The 20,080-nt window shown below is 45.8% G+C and overlaps 1 protein-coding gene across 1 annotated transcript in view; it reads right to left on the bottom strand.

Annotated features, from left to right (window-relative positions):
- STMN3 (stathmin 3) overlaps window positions 1-20,080 on the bottom strand; it is a 37,057-nt gene that overhangs the window by 6,458 nt on the left and 10,519 nt on the right. Inside the window, exons 4-7 of the mRNA XM_090064425.1 lie at window positions 16,733-16,765; window positions 3,383-3,478; window positions 2,221-2,396; window positions 1,002-1,193 (exon numbers count right to left, since the gene is read on the bottom strand). Coding sequence (XP_089920551.1) covers window positions 1,002-1,193; window positions 2,221-2,396; window positions 3,383-3,478; window positions 16,733-16,765 — 497 coding nt within the window. The remainder of the gene's footprint in view (window positions 1-1,001; window positions 1,194-2,220; window positions 2,397-3,382; window positions 3,479-16,732; window positions 16,766-20,080) is intronic.

Here is a 20,080-nt window from a genome sequence, read left to right as displayed (position 1 = left end):
GCTCTGCTGATATCACAGGAGTTGTCCCTGGGATAAGTTTAGCCCTCCTTGGCACAGTGAAGGTGACCAGGTGCATCACACAAGTGTGTGAATACGTCTGCAGCACATGCTCCAGTGGTGGCTGAAGCTGTCTTATTAGGGAGCCCCTCACAGACACCGGCCTCCTTCCACTGGGGCCAGACAAAGCAGTGGTGCCTGGGGAACAGACAACAGGAAATCCACACTCCAGAGTGCAGGATAGGAGGCTCGAGTTTACTGCTGTCTTTGGGCTCTGGCACACGGGGCTCAACAGAGATGAGGAAGCCCTTACACTGATGCCATGGACACCTCCTGTCCACCTTACCGCACACTGCTAGAGAATATCTGCTCTGACTAGCTGTCAGACATGGCTGAAGCAGACATGTACATATCAAACAGAGTCCCTTCCCCTTTAAGAATCATATCAGAACAATGTGCAGCAACAAAAGACCAAAAGAAAAGGAAGAAAGCAATGGAGTAGGGGTGTCCAGAGAATCAGAGAAAATTAGAATTGGAAGGGACCTCAGGAGGTCACATCTAGTCCAACTCCCTGCTCAAAGCAGGATCAGGCCCAACTACATCATCCCAGCCAAATCTCTGTCCACCCAGGTCTTAAAAACCCACAAGGATGGAGATTCAAGCACCCCTGTGGGTAACCTCTTCTAGTGCTTTACGGCCCTCCTTGTGAGAAAGTTTCCCATACTATCCAACCTCAACCTCCCTTGCTGCAACTGGAGAGCTGGGCATTGTAACATGACACTGCATACCTGCAAAGGGGAAGGCTGTTTGAACTTGGGAAAATGGTGGGACAAGAAAAGCAAATTGTTCCTGGAGTTCTGCTCCAATGCGAACATCCCAGCTCTATCGGGGTGAGCAAGCCTGGCTACATATGCTGGCACCAGCAACCTTTATGCCCTAAGCAGGGATTCCTAGCCCTAGAGGTGTTGGGACATGGTATGTGGGTGGGGGAGACAAGCACTTGCCTTCTCACGGAGTCGCTCCCTCAAGGCAGCTAGGTGTGCTTCACGGATCTCCCTGCTCAGCTCCATCTTGTAGTTGAGCTTCTCCTCAGCCAGCCGGCTGAAGTTGTTGTTCTCCTCCAGGGCCTTGTGCAGCACCTCCCGCTCATGCTCCCGTTTCTCCGCCAGCTGCTTCAGCACTTGGGCCTCCTGGGTCTGTAGGAAACCAACAGATCAGGTGGTGAGGGAAGACGGGAGGAGAAAAACGCTTCTCACTTTCCTTGATCTGATCCTGGACATCTCCACAGAGATGACACGAACATGCTCCTTGCTAGTCTGTGCGCAAACTAGCTGCTCAGTTGCAAGATTTGCACTTGGTATCTGAACTAATCCACCCATCCTCTGGTCTCAGCTGTTGCCTCCTTTCCAAAGATGTCATGCTCAGGTGGCTGACCCTCTCCATTCATTAATCTGTGCTTCAGTGGTAGTTACACACAGCACTCATGTTCTTTCTGCCCCATGAAACTTTTCTATTCTAGACCACATGGGCCGGATTTTCAAAGCTCTAATTCAGGCAGACAGATAGTGATATTCAATTACTGCTGTGTGAACAGAATGGGGAGTGAAGTTTACAAGCAGGCAGTCTGTCTAATGTTTTGAACCTCTTCAACTTCTTTTCCTCTTACCCACCCACAGCATTGTGATTTGTTTTTCTCTGAAGCGCCTCTAGTTTTACAACACTTTTTCTTCAAAAGGTTTTTATATATGCTCATAAATGGAATGTGAAAACAGCATTGCCAATCACTAAAAAACAATGAAATAGCAAGGCACCGTTTCTAAGCTCTGTTTAGATGCTTGGCTTTTTGTTCTTGTTATAGCACCCCGTGTATCACCTGTGTAATGTACTGAGAGACTCTAAATGGAAGGACCAAAGAATTCAACAGACCCGTGCATTTTTAAGGTCACCAGGGAACTTCTGATGATCCAGCCTGACCTCTGCTATAACACAGGCCAGAGGTGACTTCTGCTACTTGCACTGAACAAGAATATGTAGGAAAACACTTTCCAATCGCACTGCCTGGCTCCTAAGTATTACCAAAAGAACCAGTCTCCCCCAATAATATATTTTGCTTCAGGGTTCTTTTTTCTCCTCAGTGATAACATGGGACTGATTTTAAGGCTTGCTTAAAACATGACTGGTCACATATATCAGCATGAACATGTCCCTAGAATATCCTCTTACCTTCCTCCTCTCCTCTGCCGCCTCCAGCCTCCTCTGAAGCTCCTCCAGAGACAGATCCTTCTTCTTGGGGGGAGAGGACAGGATTGGGCTCTCAGGGGATAAGTCCGAAGGGGACTTCAGAATCACTTCGAAGCTCTGGCCAGACGCCCTCTTGTCCAGCTGCTTCACTTCCATATCTTTGTGAGAAGAACACGAGCATTGTCATGGGCTGTGAGACACTCGGAGCAAAGCTACAGCACCTTTTTGAAGCTGCTAAATCATGCCCTGAACTTAGTTCACCCAATATAAGCTGGCTGGGATGATACTGTACTTCCAGACAGGACTTTACTGGTTAAGTGTCCTGTTATTTCAGCCTCACCTGAAGAGATTCAGAGGGATTACCGTGGGAGCACAGAGAACCTTCTTTCCACCATGGGCCTGATATGATTGCTTTCATTGGACCAAGGCCCATATGTATCTCTGTTAAGCCCTTATTACATTCAGTGGGAAGTTTCTCCCTGACCTCTGTATCTCCAGTACTGTTGCTCCACTTCTTTATCCATTTTCTGTGTAAAGTCCCTGCATGTACACAGAAAACAATTCTGCTGCTGGATCTTTCCTTTCAGACAGAATGTAAAACCCAGGTATTGACCACCTCGGATTATTAAAAGTGTTATGGTTCTTTTCATAAGTGTAAGGGTGTTAATTCCAGTGACCCAGCAGGATTTCATCCTGCCTCCCTAGATTCCCCCCTGTGGTGTCAATTGGATTCCTCAACTGTCCGACAAACCCATTGCTTTAACATTTGACAATGATGTTCCTTCTCTTGGTTCTGCATTGTCATTGTCCCTTTTACCAGCAACAAATGACTGGCTTCAAATTCTCACTAGCTAATACAACTTCTTTTACATCCCAATAATAAGCAAACCATGGCTGAAGACAACCCAGAAATGCTGAATTGCTGATAACATCTAAATTCCTAGCCTAGGATAAGTGAGAGCACTCTTTGGTAACACACAGAGTTTCCTAGTAGGTGAACGTGAGTCAAAGATCAAAGGCCAGTAATACAGAAACTTGGGGGGAAACACTCTCTCCAGACTGAGGCACTCCCAAGTTTCCAGCAGCTGCCTGCAGAATAACTCCATAGTGGACTCTGCAGGTTGTGTCTCCATGAGTCGTTTACCTCCATATTGATAGATGGTATTGGGGTGCGGCTGGGTGTGGAAACAGGAGCAGATCAGGGACAGCAGAGAGAGTTCCTTCATTTTCTCCTTGTAGGCTGAAAAATAAGAATGGCAATAGTGGTTTAATGGCAATACTGTGTCTTTCTCCCCTGAGCTAGCTGAGCTAATATCTCCTACTTTATCAGCTGGTGGTAGAGGAAGCTCCACAGGGAGATGCATAAAGTGGTTTTACCATTTTTGGAGATGCAAGTCCCCAGGGAGGTGTTTTCCCTCCAAGCAGAAGAAGGGGGGTTAGGAGCGGATACATTTCAGCTCTTGTAAATAATCAGGTGGTGGAAGCTGCCCAGATACTTCCCCTTTCACAGTTCCAAACTCAGCAGGAAGAGTGACAGTCATTGCTAATCAGCACCTATATATGGTTCATGAGCCTTCACTGCAGACGCCTGCAGCCTAACAATGAGGCACCTCCATTTCACGTGCAGCATTTCTGGTTTTGCTAATAAAAGAAGATGTGAGGCCAGATCTGTAGAAACTAGAGGCAAGTTTAGGGAAAGAAAGGAATGGAGTGCTGCTCAGACCTGCTCTCAAGATACATGCACAGGCCTTTTCAATGTTGCTGTCAGGGTGTGCAAAACCAAATACAAATGTGTTTCTTTCTATGTCCTACAGCTACAGACCAGGGGCAGAGTTTGGGGCTCGGCCTGCCAGAGGCTGAGTGATGCTAAGAGCTGTCCTTTTTGCAATATGCTGGTACAAAGGATGTTGCCTTGGAATGACTGGGTAATGGGAAGAATGAAGCTCGTAGCCCCTAGGAGATAACCTGTTGCATGTGCCTCTAATCAGGGGTGTTCTCAATAACCTTAAGCTTTGAAAGATAGGAGCAATCCACTGATCCCTTATCCTGCCTCTCTCCATCTTTGCAGAGGGCCCACCTGTCCCATGAACATAAGACACTTGGGGAAAAGGGACTCAGGATGGCGGCACCTTACCCTGGGAGGAGTGGGTGGAGTGTGGATAATGCTGATTCAGCATGCTGTCAAGTCAGGATCCCAAGAGCCTGGGGAGGATAAATTTGAAGACTCCTGCACCTCTAACTTTCCAATGCTCTGCAATCTCTACAATGGGCAGTTGCTACCCTCCTTTATCTCAGTGGTAAGAAAGGATTCCTGGAGAGACTGACACTGGCCCGCAATAAGAAAGAACTGCCAGGGGATTTAACAGCAGCCTTCAACTCCCTGTAGGGGGGTTGCAAAGAGGATGGAGCTGGACTGTTCTCAGTGGGGGCAGATGACAGGATAAGGAGCGCTGGGCTTAAGTTGTAGCAAGGGAAGTTGGGGTTAGACATTAGGGAAAAAAATCTCACTAGAAGGGTAATAAAGCACTGGAACAGGTTACCCAGAGAGGTGGTGGAGTCTCCATCTTTGGATGTTTTCAAAACCTGGCTAGACAAAGTCCTGGCTAGTCTAGTTGGGGCTGGTCCTGCTTGAAGCATGGGGTTGGACTAGATGTGACCTCCTGAAGTCCCTTCCCACCTGAATTTTCTATGATTTTATGAGTCTAAGACCAGCCCCTCACAGCTTCTGTGAAGCATACTGGGATGCACCATCCTTTCCAGGAACAGCCCTGGGGCTGCCACTGCTGCTGGGATTTGTTGGCCATTGTTATGACAGATGTCTACAGTTGCAGCAGTTCTCCGCAGCACTGAGCACATTGAGCCACCGCCCCAATGAGAACAGAACATGAAAGTTATCCTGGGCAGACCTCACCCACATTTTCTAAGTTTAAAACATCCCTCCTTTTAAAGGAAATGGCCTAAACATATGCCTGATGGTGTGCTTATACACACCCTCTCCTGTTTTAAAGCAACTCCTGCTGCCAACATTGCTGTTTGGTAAAGAATCACTTCCAAGTTACAGCTTGCGAACTGAACCCCCAAAAGTACAAGCATCTTATCCATGATTTGGCTGCAAGTTAGTGGGACACTCGGGAACAGAACCCAGGCACCTTGATACCTAGTTCCCTGCTCTGACCATGAGACAATGCTGCTAATATGCTGATCAGCTCATCAAGTAGTAGAAGCCAAAAGAATAACGTATTCCCCCCACCCCACAACTTTTCCAAGGGAAAAAAGTCACCTCCTTTTGGAGGTTTCATTGTATTAACAAAAGAGGCTGAAGCCCAACCCAAAACTTCTAGCATTCCTATCAGGAGCAGTGTGCACCAGCTGCAGTGTCCTCTGCCATACCCTAGTGTGTGAGCAGCAATTAACCTGCAGCTCTCTGCAGAGTTATAATAGCTGCAGATATGCCTGTGTGATTTTCCTTCAGCCCTCTGGCACAGCCCCACTGTTGACCTGCATGTCAAGCTTCTGCAAAGTGTCAAGGATAAGGGTTTGTCCTACAGAAATTCTCATCCCCTTCATTCTGGTGAATTAGCCATGACACTTTAGGCTGTGAATAGGCATATGGAAGGGCATCACTGTACATTGGTCTAGACACAATTTTAGAGGAACTGCAGAGCTAAGGAATGCAAGTCAAACCCTCTCATGCTCTGGACCATGTCCCTTCCTGGACTCTTCCATTTCCAGACTCCCCAGCTTGGACTTCCACCTCCTGGTGGCAATGGTAGCATTTAAAAAGACAGCACAAGCATTAGGACAATGCCAAGACAACAAAAGGAGCATACACCCACATCAGCACCTTGGGGATATTTTGTACCTGTTCTGTTGAATTCTTTCCCCTGGTGCAGGACTTTGTATTTATTAACCAGCTCTCCTCTTCTTACCCCACAACCCTCACAGCCAATTAAAACCATTGGCTTACATCTTTCCTAGTAACTGCCACTGGCTTCCCTCTTCAATTTTGATATCACATATATATCTGACCACTGAGAAATGTACATCAACAAGGAATGAATTGCAGCAGAAATGCAAGGTGCAGAGAGATACCGGGTTTTACTTGAATGTAGTTAATCAAAAGGGCCTTTGGAAATCCTTTGAGAACTGTGTACTGAGCTAAAGCTGGCTGTGAGCATCACTGCTTGTTGCCAGTTGGAGGACACAGGTTTGGTGAACCACCCAAAAGTGCTTCATGGGGCACTGGTAATCTGAAGACCACACTAGAGAACCACTGAGCTGTGGAGCCACTTCATTTCATAGAGGCTGTGCAACTCTACCAATACATGGTAGCAGGTGACACTAGGAGCAAGACAAGATGCATGCAAAAGAAAATGGAAGACAATGCACTTTTGTAAGTCAAGAATATAGCTTTGTCTTTTCCCACTTCCTTCCTTTTGCATTGCTTCTTTGTGGCCAGGAAACTCAGGCCTGCAGACTTCTGCTTGAAGTACCATGTTACAATGAGTCTGAGCACTTTTTCTAAACTCCGCTGAGGCAGTGTTTTAGCAGCCATAAAGCATTGACACTGCATAGCTGTTGTATCCTAGTCCTACTAAAGAACACAAAGAGAGGACCTACTGGATTACAGTTAAGAGAACTCATTATTAACAGAAACTAACTGGATTGTGAGGTCTTTACTTTGACATCTAACCCTGGCACTGGCTGCAGCAGAAGGGAATTAAAGAGAGAAACCCGATTCATGCCATTGCCTGGTGACCCTTGTTGCTTTGTGTTTGGTTTTCTGAGCTGAACTAGCTCACTGTGGAACTAATTTCTAGGTCTCTCCTTTTAGATTATTGCAAAGCACAATTCTCCCTTTCTCCAAGGTCTGTCCCAGTAATTTCATTTTCCACCAGCTGCATAAATTCCATATGGGTCCTGCCTTCCCTGCTCTGCCTTCTGCACAGCAAAACTGCCATCCCTTTCTGTCAATTAAAATGAAAGGGAGTGAGAGGACAAAGGGACATCAGTTAGCTGAGCTGCTGCCAGAAGCCTAATGAGCTGGGAAAGTGGTGCATGTACATCTCCTGGCACTTGAGACTCTGCAGCTCCACCCTGGCGCCAGCCATCAGATGCAATTAAGAAAATCCAGACACACAGGTCAAAGGAGAGGAGCAGGAGGCTTTTGGCTTTGGAAGATGTGGCAAGCTGTGGGGGAGCCACGGGGGAAAAAACTGGAAGAGCTGTGATCTGCAGCTCATCTCTTGCTACTAAGTGAAGAACTAATCAATCTCTCCTGCTGGAATAACCTCATCCAGCAAAGCAGAGTGAAGAAAACAATAGGATTATAAAGGGAAGGGGAGAAAATCCCTCTGCTTTTAGGGATATACACTCTCAGCCATTTGTGTACCTAATCAATAGGCTCTGATGAAATCAGTCTACTGGCAGAAGCAAGAGCTCAGCAAGACAGCCCCAGTAGGAGAGTGGAGCTGTCCGTTCAGCACCGCCCAAGGCTACGGCTGCTGTGCCTGGTCTCCAAGAGAGGGATCTGCAACGTGGGCAGCCGCACAATCCCCTGGGCCTCCTGGCAGCTGGCAGCTCTTACTGGATCCCTAAAAGGCAGTGAGGCTAGAAAGGTTCAGACCAAGAAGATGAGGAGCTGGGAATGTCTCTGTAATGGGCAGTTGGGTCAGAAACCAGCACTTCTGACCTGGGAGGGTGTAGGAAGCAAGACAGATTGCATTTTATAGACTGATAAACAGGAATCCTGGTTTTCTTTGATAATCCCCCAGCTATTTTTGGATTTAAAAAAAGTAACCCAAAACCCACATTTTTCCATGATTAAAATGAAATGTCACTAATGTGTATGTGTATGTATATATCTATATATTGTGTGGTGTGTGTGTGTGTGTGTGTGTGTGTGTATAGAGAGAGAGAAATTTATATAGATATAGATATATCTATAGGTGTATCTATCCTAATCTATCTATATATAGCGGTGTTTCATTTTAATCATGGAACAATATGGATTTGAGTTTACTTTTTTCCATCTGAAAATTGGGGATTTTTTTTATCAGAGAAAACTGATCCCTGCTAATAAATATGTGTTTGTGTATGTGTGCATGTGTAACACAAGCTTTTCTGAGCTGAAGCTCACTTCATCAGATGATGGTCAAGGCCATATGAGCACTTTCCCCTGAGGTTCTCAAAGCAACACAGGGGAACTGAACCACACTGCTATCTCCAATCTACAGATACAACAAGACTGAATGATTTGCCCAAGGTTGCAGGGAAAGGTAGGCAGGCAAGGGAAGGATCCTGACTCCCAATCCTCTTCTATATAATCCTATCCCTGAGCTAGGAACAGAATCAAGGAGTCCTGCCCCTGAGCTCCTTGCTCTAATGCCCAGAGCAACCTTCAGCGACAAGATGCTCCATGAAGAACAACCCAAACAAATCCTTAGGAGGCCTCACAACTCTTAGTGTTGAAGACTGGATCAAGTGATCTGACCAGGTTTCAGTGCATACTCCAATAGCCCAGAGGTAGAGAGGCCTCAGGTAACAGATGCTGGCTGTTAGTGGGGCAGATGGACAAGGGAATTCAAGAATGGAAGCAAGCCACAGCAAGCATGTCAGGCCAATGGTTTTAATTGGCTTTGGAGTCTAAAATGCTTTCAGTGTGAAATCCTGAGCTGCTGGGAGGGATGCAGCCCACAGCTCTCTTCCTGGCATATGGCTCACTGCAGAGACACAGAAGTGTCTACAAACAGGGCATGAGGCCCAGGGCAGTGACTCACATAGACCCTTCTCCCCCAGCCTTTCAGTGGGATTAAAAATGCCTGAGACTGAAAACCAAGCTGCTGTTTACATCCATTTCAAGGAGCCCAAAATACTAGTCCAGAAAATGATTTTTGCCAGCTGAATAAATAAAAAGATTGATGTTGCACCACCTGAGAGCAGCAAGCTTGGGTGGTTCTAGAAAGAGCTCTTGCTAAGAGTTTTAAAATAAATCTCATGCAATGGCCGTCTGCACAGCAACCACACAAATTACCAATTCCTGAGGGAAGGGGGACACTTAGGGCACAGCCCCCAGAAGAGTTCTCCTGTCAAGATCTGGAGAGCTGTTGCAAAATGATGATGATTGACAGAGGCCTTCCCCCAGCAGTCCAGCATGAATCCATCACTCCTGCTGCAGTAGCAGATAGAGGAGGCAGCCAAAGGTTGAGTACCAGAATTAGGTTAGCAGAGGTACTGCACACAGGTAGCCAGGACCTGAACCCTGGTCCCCTCCCCTAGTGCAGAGAGGGTGGATGGCTGCATCAACAGGCCAGCAAGAGATTCCTCCAACATACGGTGAGAGCTTCATGTCATATAATGCTCCTCCCCCCGCTCATGTTCTGGCAGGGCTGAGCTCAGCAAAAGAGGACATGGCAAGGACTGCAGTGTTCTAGATTATTCTAGGGCTGATTCACTCCCCAGTCAGTTTCTGACCAGGATAGTACATATAGGTGGTTTTCTTCCCATCCCCCACAAGTCCTGCACCCAGCATCATTTATCTGAATCTAAATACAAATTCTAAAGAGTCTGTGTGAGCATGTGTGCACGTGGTTGTGTTCACAGGTGCATGTGTGAGTGTTTACAAGTGCATTAACAGTGCATATGTCAGATGTGCGTATGGAGCAACCAAAGTCACTCAGTTCCTGGCAAGCAGAGAACAAGTGATTTCTGAAGACTGAAGGGGAGTACATGAGATTGTGTCAGGACTGGAAGAGGAAAGAGGTTGTGGGTTCTGCCCTGAGCCTCCATCCACTTAGTAATATTCCTTGCCAGGAAGCAAATGTTGCCCTCCAAAGTCATGTCAATGGAGGGTTAAATGGATGTTATGGTGCTGCCTTTCTGGACTGGTGAGTCAAAAGGCAAGGGTAGAGGGGAATGCTAAACTCCCACTACAACTCATGTGCAGCAGGCCTGCAATAAAACAGCAAAGCAGTAGCTGGCTGGCTGGCTGAAACCTGTTCTTGCTATTGTTACTGGTGTATCTGCAGCATGAACACCCTCTTTGGTCCAGAATACTCTCTCTCCCCTACCATCATACATCATGGATACTTAGAGATCAGAGAGGGGGTAGATCCATTGGGTCACCTCAGCCACCCTCTAATGCTGCTTATATAGGATTGTTCCCTTCACCATATTCCTAGTGTTTTATCAGTCAGACAGCTGAGCTTTATGGAGATGGAGTTTCTCTCAGTCCCCATGGCATACTGATGCATCACCGTGCCAAGAACAGAATGCAGACAGGTAAAGAAATGTCCTGTTACAGTGTGTGTTGCAGCTTAAGCACATTCCTTCTCTACCTTGCAATTCTTTGCCTGTTTCCACAGATTTAGTGGCGGCATACCCAGGCAAGGCAAGGCAGGGAATAACAGGGCTGGAGGGAGCAGAAGAAGATGACTTGATGCATGTGTGCAGGAAGGAGGTAAATTCAATTGATGTATTTAATAACTGTGAGGCCTGCTTTAGACTGCAAGCCTCCTTCCTCTTGGGATTAGTGTCCCCATGCAACTTAGCTGGATTTACAGCTCAGAGCATAGTGCAAAGGTTAGCAAAGGGAAAAGTACACAGCAATTAAGCCCCCTGGCATAAAGATGGCCTAGCAGGGCATATTTAATGAATGCTGTGCATAATGGTACATTCTGGCAGAAGTGAGAGAAGTGACTGGCAGGATTCCTGTCCTGAAGGGGAAAGAGGGATGGCAATGCCTCTGGGTGGCTATAATGACATGGCTGGGGAGCAGTTTGGGATTCTCTATGCATCTTAGCCCATATGGATAAAAAACACCTGCATCAAAGCTAGGAATGACATGGATGTGGTTAGATACCCCACTAGCCTCCAAGCTTGTTTATATTCCCACTGCCCTATCTTCCTTCCCTCCTTCTGTCCTGTCTTTTAGGAATGAAAACTCTTTGAGGAAGGAATGGGCATCCTATTAGGTTTAGAAATAGCCTAGCATATTTTGGGGTCTGCAGCAAGTAAGTACATTTGTAAATAATAATAGCTGTTGCTCATTTACATCTATTGGGTTTTGATCTCCTAGTGAAGCATTAGAACATGAGTGACAAGGGTCTCAAATTTGTTCACTGTCACTCTCATACACAAACAAAAACTTAACTCAGATCGATACCTTGTCCTCCAAACCCAATACTGTAGCTCAGTGGAGATTCTGCAGCTCTCACCATAAAAAAGGAATTAGATTCCAGCAGGACACACCTGCATGCATATTGGGCATCTATTTACATGTGCACATCTTCCTTTGTGCACACAAAAAACGGGATTGTGTTGGCACAGTATATTTAAGGGCATTCCCCTTGAACTTCCATTTGACAGCGTGCTTCCAGAGCATGATATAGCATGCGTGTTCATTCCAGTGAGGACTGTGCAATTACAAGTGTGCGTTTTAGCACATTCTAAAATAGCTGGATAGAAGCAGGTGGAGCTCTTCACTTAGTCACTCATTTGCATTTTTTAACTTCCATTAGATTTGAAAGAAAGGTCAGCTGAGTTAGAACTGATATTATATGAATATAAATTAAATCAGGAAAGCTTCCAGTCCTTTTAAATTGTTTTATAGATGTAAGGATCTGAAAGCTAATCTATCATCGAGAGGAGAAAAGGCACATGGATAAATAACAATTCCCTTGGGAGACCATGAAAGAGACTCAGCTTGGTAAGGCTGGAAATGTCAGGGAGATTCACACAGGGGCCTTGCTTTGTCTATCCAGAGAGACTTTTGGCAAGTAGCTTATGCCAAAAGGAAATTGTCCATGTCTCACTTTTCTTTCAGATCAACAGCAATACAGCAGGTGCTGCTTGCCTATGCATTTCATCACCAAACAACACAAATTCTTGGCCTTGCAATAAATACTAAGGTGATGCTTTGTGAACAGCTGCTTTGCAAATGAGTGTGTCAGCAAACACACCGCACTGTAAATGCATCACAAAATGCAAAGCCTGATCCCGAAGTGCAGCATCCCTTCAGGTCTCATTGGCTTCACACACCAGTCTATTTGTAGCGCTGAAAACCTACCAAAAAATGTGTGCCCCTGTGGATACATAGACAGTGAAACAGGCACAGACCAATTCTGCTCTGTTTAGATCCCACTGCACAAACGAATAAGCCTTAGAAAATTAAATCCCAAGGGGAAACCTGCATGCGCAGTGTGTGTGCTGCATGGCGCAATGACTTTTCCCTGTTGTATTCTGAATAAAGTAATTAAGTTAACTAGATTCTAATTCAAAGCCTCTAAAAAATTCTGAGATCTGCCAGAGTGCTAGATCTCAATTCCTGTCACGAGCTCCCTCTCGTGTTATTCATCATGCCCTGCATTTACTTTCCTTTTGCTATTAATACTAGCTGCACATCTGAAAATATTTAATTTCATAAAGTTAATCTCTGGAGATCCTACTCTAACCAGCTGCTGACAGACTTTCAAATACGAAACAGATCCTTAAATGTGTTCTTTGGAGATGCTTGTAATACATGCACAACTATGATTAATCTAAAAAGCCACTGGCCTATCCCACCGGCTTTGCTATGTCAAGGTATCCATAAAGGTCCCTGGCTCCTCTGTACAGGCTACTGGATTAGGAATCGGAAGGCCTTAGTTCCAGTTCTGGCTCTGACATAACCTGATACATGGACCTGGCTCAAACATTTTGCCTCTCATGGCTGTCTCCCCTTCCTCCCTTCAATATGCTACTTCTTCCCTCTGCCAATATGCCTTTTCCCAGATCCCAGCACATTGGAGGCAGCTCTCATCTGCCGCCCTGAGATTTATTGCAATAAATTTATTGCTCTATCTGGTTGTGGTGGCAGAAGTGGTAGGGAATAGAGGTAGACAATGCTTCTCCTTTCCAGCAGCCAGAAAAGAGATACCTCAAATTTATCAGACACCTTTTAGCTGGAGGCCAATGTAAATGATTGGTGTCACCAAGCAGAGTCCACAGACAGAACCTTCTTCTTTCCTAGCTGCTTGGGAAATGGAAAGAGTTGGTTTCTTTCAGAAGCACTATCCCCCAGAAAGCAGAGCTCCCCATTTTTTACATCCATCCTTGATTAGTAAAGCTTAGGCTTTTGGGTGTCTAATCAAGCAAGACTATCAGAACTTTGGTGCAGGGGCTGCCTTTTTATTATGTGTTTATACACTATCCAGGAAAACAGAGCTGGGGCATTTAGCTGCCACCCCAACACAAACTACCAAATGAATAAAATGAAGACCTACATACGGAAGCTACATCATGAATTCACAACAAGTGGACATACAGGACCCAGAATGTGTTACAATTATGACCAGGGTCAAAGCAAGGATATTATAAGGAACTGACCTGACTTGGCAAAGAACCATAGATATTTTCAGGGCTACTGAAAACGATGCTGCCCAAGGAAAGTGTTACTCAACAGCAAAAGAGCAAAAGCAGGTTTAGTTACAAATGCAGACTGAGGTATAAACCCAGATTGCAGATGTAAATAAAATGCAGAGACCAGGAACCAGGTCCCCAGGTGGTGTAAACCGACCCATCTCCCTTTAAATCAATAAAAGTGCTGGTTTATGCTGCCTGAAGATCTGCTTGACACAAAGGTGCTTAGGACAAAGAATGCAGTGTCATACATGCTGTACAAGCAATCAGTCTTTAGAGGTGTGCTGCTCTTAGGCTGCAAAGAAAAATGAAATACAAAAAACCTATTAATGAATGTACAGCCTGAGCACAAAGCTCTGAGAATGATGGTACAGAAACAGCATCTGTTCAGATATTCACAAAGGGCCTACAACAAATTTGGTTTTTACTCTGAAGTCAATGAACAAAGATTTTATTTCCAAATTGATACTGGGACATCCTGTCATAGTATCATAATGAAATCATGAGGTCAGAAATGTCAGACATAAGCATAAACACAAAGGCAGTGCTATGCCAAGCTTCGAGGAGTATAAAAACAGATGCAGACCCTGAAATATCCTTCTTTGGCCAGGTACAAATGCTGCCCTAGAAAACAATGGCCACATCGTCATCCCTCAGTCTGGTTCCTTTACACTGACGTTTTTTGCAAGCAAGGCCAAAAAAGTTCCCTTCACAAGACAACTGTGGGTTTGTACATGTGTACAGCCAACATAGCCCAAGATTTCCCTTGCCACAGGACTGGATTAAACCACTTCTTCTCCCCCAGCTCAGGCATAGATCTGAGGCTACCTTCAGGCTCTGAATTAAAGTATGGTAAAATCTACACTATATACAAAAAACACAATGGGGAAAAAAGCTGAAACCACCTACGATTCCAGTTCCTCTCTTTGGTACACAGATGTATGTGAATTAAACGGGAAAGATTTTCTCTAATAGTGGAGTACTACTACATTTTGTTTTAAATGGAGCCATTGCACAACATGCCAAGTTGACATGCAACATGACAGCTCCATTTGATTACCATGAAATTTCAAGCGTGTGAATGGCAGACAATGGCTCACAAGTCACGAGTTTCCTATTTAGCCCATTCTGTTTCATGTATCAGATAAGCAGTTTAGCAGAAAAAAGCAACAAAAATAGTAAAAAGTCCACGTGAACACAAGGAATCGGTCCCCACTATTTTTGGAATCCCGAAATACACTTCACAGTATTGGGATGATCAGCCCCGAGACTGATGAACATAATCTTAGGGCTAACATCTAACAGGCTTCTTGAGCCCAAGGCAGACCTGAAAGCAGCCAAGTACTAGGGACTAGAACAGAAGGAATATGGTAGCTGCACAGTTACCCTCATAGCAATGGGTGGAAGTGACAGAAGGAACATGGCATAATTAAACACTCTGGAGCTCTAGCCACATAGCCCAGGGCTCCCTGCATCCCTGACCCTGTGCCATTACGCTGGCTCTCATTTGGAATAGCCATGGCAGCCCCATCCCCTTCCAGACTGGCAGGGGCAGCAGCAAAAGGCTCCTGGTATTAACAGCAGCTCTGCCAGGCCCTATGCAGTTTACTTCTCCTGTTCTGCAAAGGGCTGATCCACATACAGTCTATGCACCCATTTAATGGAGGCAAACATAGAAATTGCCATGGGATAAGCCCGGGTGTGAATTTATAGCATGTCAGGTACTCCACGGTAACTACCTGTAGAAAAAATGATTTTGTTAAACCAGGGCCACCACCTAAATGTAAAAACTGAATGCAGGCAAGTCCAGAGCATTGCCTGCTGGGCAGTTCTCACCTCCCTACCCAGCTCTTTCACACAATCTGCAGTCTCAGATAGACGGTACAGTGTCACTCATTTGGGTCACACTTTCAAATCTTTCTTTGCAACCACAAAGATCAGGGAGTTCCTTTTACTAAGAAAGAATAGGAGAGTTGAAATTCTGACCATGGCACCCAGCTTCAAAAGCTGTGGCCTGAAGAGCTGATGCTTTAAACCAGCCCTTAGAAGGAACCGTTTTGGCCATCTTATCAGAAATCACTGAAGGTCCAGGGCTATAGTTATGGGAAATATCCATTAAGACACAGAATGAGCCTCACGCATGCTATGGTTTTGTGTTGTCTGCACTCACTTCTATCCTATAGATCTCCATTTCTGCAGTCATTAGCTGCCTTAATTGGTGGGTGTTACTTTTGGGTGGTATCATGTTTTATTGTTGACTTCCAGAAACAAACAAGGCAGATTTAACTGCACACTCTAGTCAGTAGGTATTGAACGCTGCCAGGGATTACATTTGTCTTTTCTAACCCTGTCCTATGTTAGGTGAATGTGGTCAAGCTCCTAGACCTTCAGGTGTTTAGGGCTCCATTTGCATTTTTGTTATGCTGCTATGGGTGCGCAGTATTATTTGTCCAAGTCTGGAGGTGGAAGAGGGAAGGGTAGAAGGACCCTGCTTCTGTATCCTGTGCCGGGGTTGAGCAAAACTGCAATCCCTCCTAGCACCTCCTCGTCTTGCAGCACGGCCTAGCCCACTTCACACTAGGCAGTCAAATGGCCAGGCACTGAGGCTAGAGCATGCTGCATTATCCAAGCATGCCTGTGAGATCCAGGGTAGGGTGGGGGGCGAGTTCCCCCAGGGCATGCAGCTCTACCCCACCCCAATGCAGGATATGCCTGCCAGGCATAACTGATCCCATGCAGTGAAAAGTCAGTTTTATAATGAATTGGAAACACAGATTTGATATGGTAACAGACATATACTTCTGAGACTGTATCCGCCTGTGAAGAGCCTATCTACAGTCTCTGGGGAAAGAGTGCTGCTGAGGAAGCATGCTAAAGATTGATGCATACTAACTACGAGCTCGGGAAGCAGGAGAGTGATGAAAAATACTGCCCATCCCCCAGCTGAGACAGAATGCAAACAGAACTGTCATGGGAGCTGGAGGGAGACAGAAGGGGAAGAGACAGCAGGAGAGAAAGCAAATGTGCGCATGGGGCCACAGGTGAGAACTTAGGCCTTTGGCCACTCAAAAATGCAGGGTCCCATGCAGTAACTTACCTTGGGTGTAAGGCTGCTTCTCCATTTTTGCTTCTAGGAGGGCATGGGAGAGAGAGGGTGAAATATGAATCAGGGTACTGGTCCCAAAAAGTGGGGGGAGACCATGGCTTCCTGCAGGTTCACAGGGCCCCATTAGTTGATGAAGATACCCCATGAACAAGCAAGTAGGTCATAGCCATTTGATTTAAAGGCAGGAGAGACAGTATCATGAGAGGCACTGGATTCAGGGTGGGAGAGAGCAAGATGATCCATCTGGATTGACTTTCTTTTTGTTTTGGATGGTGGGAGTGAGATGGAAGAACAACCTGGGCTCTAGCACTTCATTCTCTTGGCCTTCCCATAAAAAGAATCAGTTCATGCAGCTCTCTCAGTGAGCCTATGGAAGGAGAGGAAGGGCAGGAGCTCTGAGGCCCAGGTCTGGTGGACTGTGTGGGATGGATGCAGCAGTTGAGTCAATGGGAAACCTAGAATCTGCCAATGAAAGAGGAGATGGGAGGTGAAGATCAAGGCCTCCATTTGCAGGGAGTCGGTGACAGAAAAAGAGGCTCTGAGTGGGGAGCTTCAGGAAGAAAATCAAGATGTCCAAGTGTGGCGAGGTGGGCCTGGTAGAACCTGGCCCATAGACTCTGGCTAGCTGCAGCTGAGATGGGGAGCCAAAGGAGAGGAAGGCTGGTCCAAGAGTCAAGGTGTTAGCCACCCAGGTCCAATTTTTTGCTCAGTCACAGAATCTCTCTGTGATTTGGACAACTTACTTAGTCTCTTTGGACCTTACTTTTCTATCTGTACAATGGGGAAGCCCTTCTGTGCTCCCAGATCACAGCTGAAGTCCTGGCCATTAGCTGAATCCTCTCTGGTCTAGCCCAATCTGAGCCTGTGGGACAAGAATGGGAAAGCAAAACTCCTTTGTGTCTTTTCCCCACTCCAAGGGGACATAGCCAGCAGGCCACTGCCAATGGCTAAGGTTCCCAAACCTTCCAAACCAAATGGATCACGGTCAACTTTCAAGTTTCTTGCAGACCATCATGCCCATTTCTCATTGAACTCTACATCAATGCCACACAGGTCCTACATTTACTTTTCAGAAGGAGAATTCAGAGAGATTGCCCTGTGGCCACATAATACCAGTGAGTCCACACTTTTTCCTCTGAACAAGGAGAATGTATTAACTTCATTAAAAACATAAACAGATTTGGCATTGGCCAACTCTGTCCCAGCCATTAGACAGCCCAGAGCAGGGGGCAAAGAGAGTCTCAGCTGCTCAACTGTGTGCCAACCAAAGGAGAGCTGGTCTGTACTCTCAAGGTTTGTAAAACTGAAGTCCTCTTAGATGTAGCAGAATTTCCCCAAGGTAAATACGGGTATCAAAATAAATATTTAAAGAAAAATAAATTAAAGTGATACCTTAGAGATGGAGAGGGAAATGAAAAGACAGGACAAACAGGAAGAACTAGGACCTCCAAGTATTACTGCTACATTCATGTTAAACACAAACAACAACAGGCGTGTTTGCCATGGTGTCCCCCGAGATAGTCCAAAAGAAGAGATCGGGGGAATTCAACAGAGCCACACAAAACCACGTGCTGCCAACATCCATCCAGTGAGGAGACCCTTCTGGGATTTGCCAGGACCACTTGTACCATGGGGTGTATACTTGTGCATGCAACTAAAAGAGACCATGATAGTTCCCTTTGGCTCCACCCATTAGATGTGATCACATACCAGGAAAAAAAAAAAAGATCTCCTGAGGCTTTTACCATTCTGCACCATTTTATAATTGCTAGGAAAGGTCACCAATATTCCTTCCTCTGTTTATTTGCCCAAGTGGCCTTTCAGTGGTAAGTGCCTGGGCACAGATGCATAGTCCTTCAGAGTCCACAGAGACTCTGATTTTGGGGTGTACGAAAAGGCGTGGTTTAGACTAAGGGACTCCATAAGGATGCGTGCGGGCTCTACCTCTGCAGGTCTGTCAGCATAGCATGGCTATCACTGCAGCTGAGTCTGCACTGAGCATGTGCTGCTGCTTCCACTGCTTTATCAGGAAAAAAATCATACTGTTGGCTAACAGAAGATGCCTGGGGTAGCTGGTGGGAAATGGAGACCTACTGCTGGGGCACGGCAAGGAGGACTGGATTCTTTTTCATTTGAGGGATTTATTTGTTTATTTAAACAGACCCAAGGAAATCTCCCCTAAGGAGACAAGCCCCTGGGCATCCACTGCAGACAATTACAGCTGCTTTCTCTCCAGTACTGCTCTGTTTTTACTGGGGATAAAAGGGAAAACAAAGGAAAAGGAGGAAAGGAAAGAGACTTTATTCTTTCATTTATATACTCTGCCTGCTTCTTTCTCTTCCTTTTGCAGCCTGATCTCTCTATTCCTATTATATGTGCAAAACCTAACAGACAGCCACTCCCTACACAGTGAGGGGCGAGGCTCAGCCTTCCTCTGTCATCTGCCTACATTTCCCTATTCTCTGCTCTCCTTCTGCTATAGCACTGCTGTCCCTTGACACCTGTCCTCTTTGAAATCAATTCTATGCTTGATCTGAGCCAAAAGGGAGAGCAGAGATTAAAACTGCCTCTCTGCAGCCCACCTGTCTTCATGGCTCTGTGATTCCTTTGACAGTAAAAAGCAATGTCTTCTGGAAGGTGCAATACACCACACAGGCTTGGTGGGTGGGGAGGAAGAGAAAGCACCATATGGAAAAGGCTCCTGGTGCTTATGCATGTCACATCCACCACCTCATTTGTGTCAAGTGCAATGTAACCTTGGTATAGACGATTGCTGAAACTGAGCTCCCCCAATTTTGCAAATCAGACCAGAGCCCATTTTGTAGGAAGGAAAGTAAAATGGATGGGTGGGACCTTCAGAATATACCCAGCACACACACATTGAAATAAGGGAGTTTACAGATACACACGCATGCATGCCACAGATTTTCCATGGTAAGGAGAAACATTTTTATTAATGGTTCATCGCAGTTCCCTAATTGCATGTAAAACTTGCTTTGAAACAACAGCTTCCTCCTTCCCTTTGCCAGCCCCGTATTGCTTTTCCTTTTCTTCCACTGCCCTTGCTGGGCTTTCAAAAAGAAAAAAGAATAGAAAATTGCACCATGGTTGTCAAGAGAGAAGGCAGTGAATGCAGCAAGAAAGGCTACTCTTTCTTTCAACTGCCTCACTGAGTGGGAGGGGGGTCCAGAAGAGAACACACCTTTCCTTTTCCTCCTCCATTCTTATTCAGACCCAAGTCCCAACCCTTTCAAGCTTAGACTTTCTTTAATGCAGCATAAGGAGCAACTGAGCTATTTCAATGGGGTGGGGTGGGGTTATTTTTTTAAAGACTCTCCA

Source organism: Crocodylus siamensis, chromosome 10 (genome assembly GCF_052110815.1).
Source record: "Crocodylus siamensis isolate JL-2025a chromosome 10, ASM5211081v1, whole genome shotgun sequence".
NCBI lineage: Eukaryota > Metazoa > Chordata > Crocodylia > Crocodylidae > Crocodylus > Crocodylus siamensis.
This window is presented reverse-complemented; position numbering and strand designations above follow the sequence as displayed.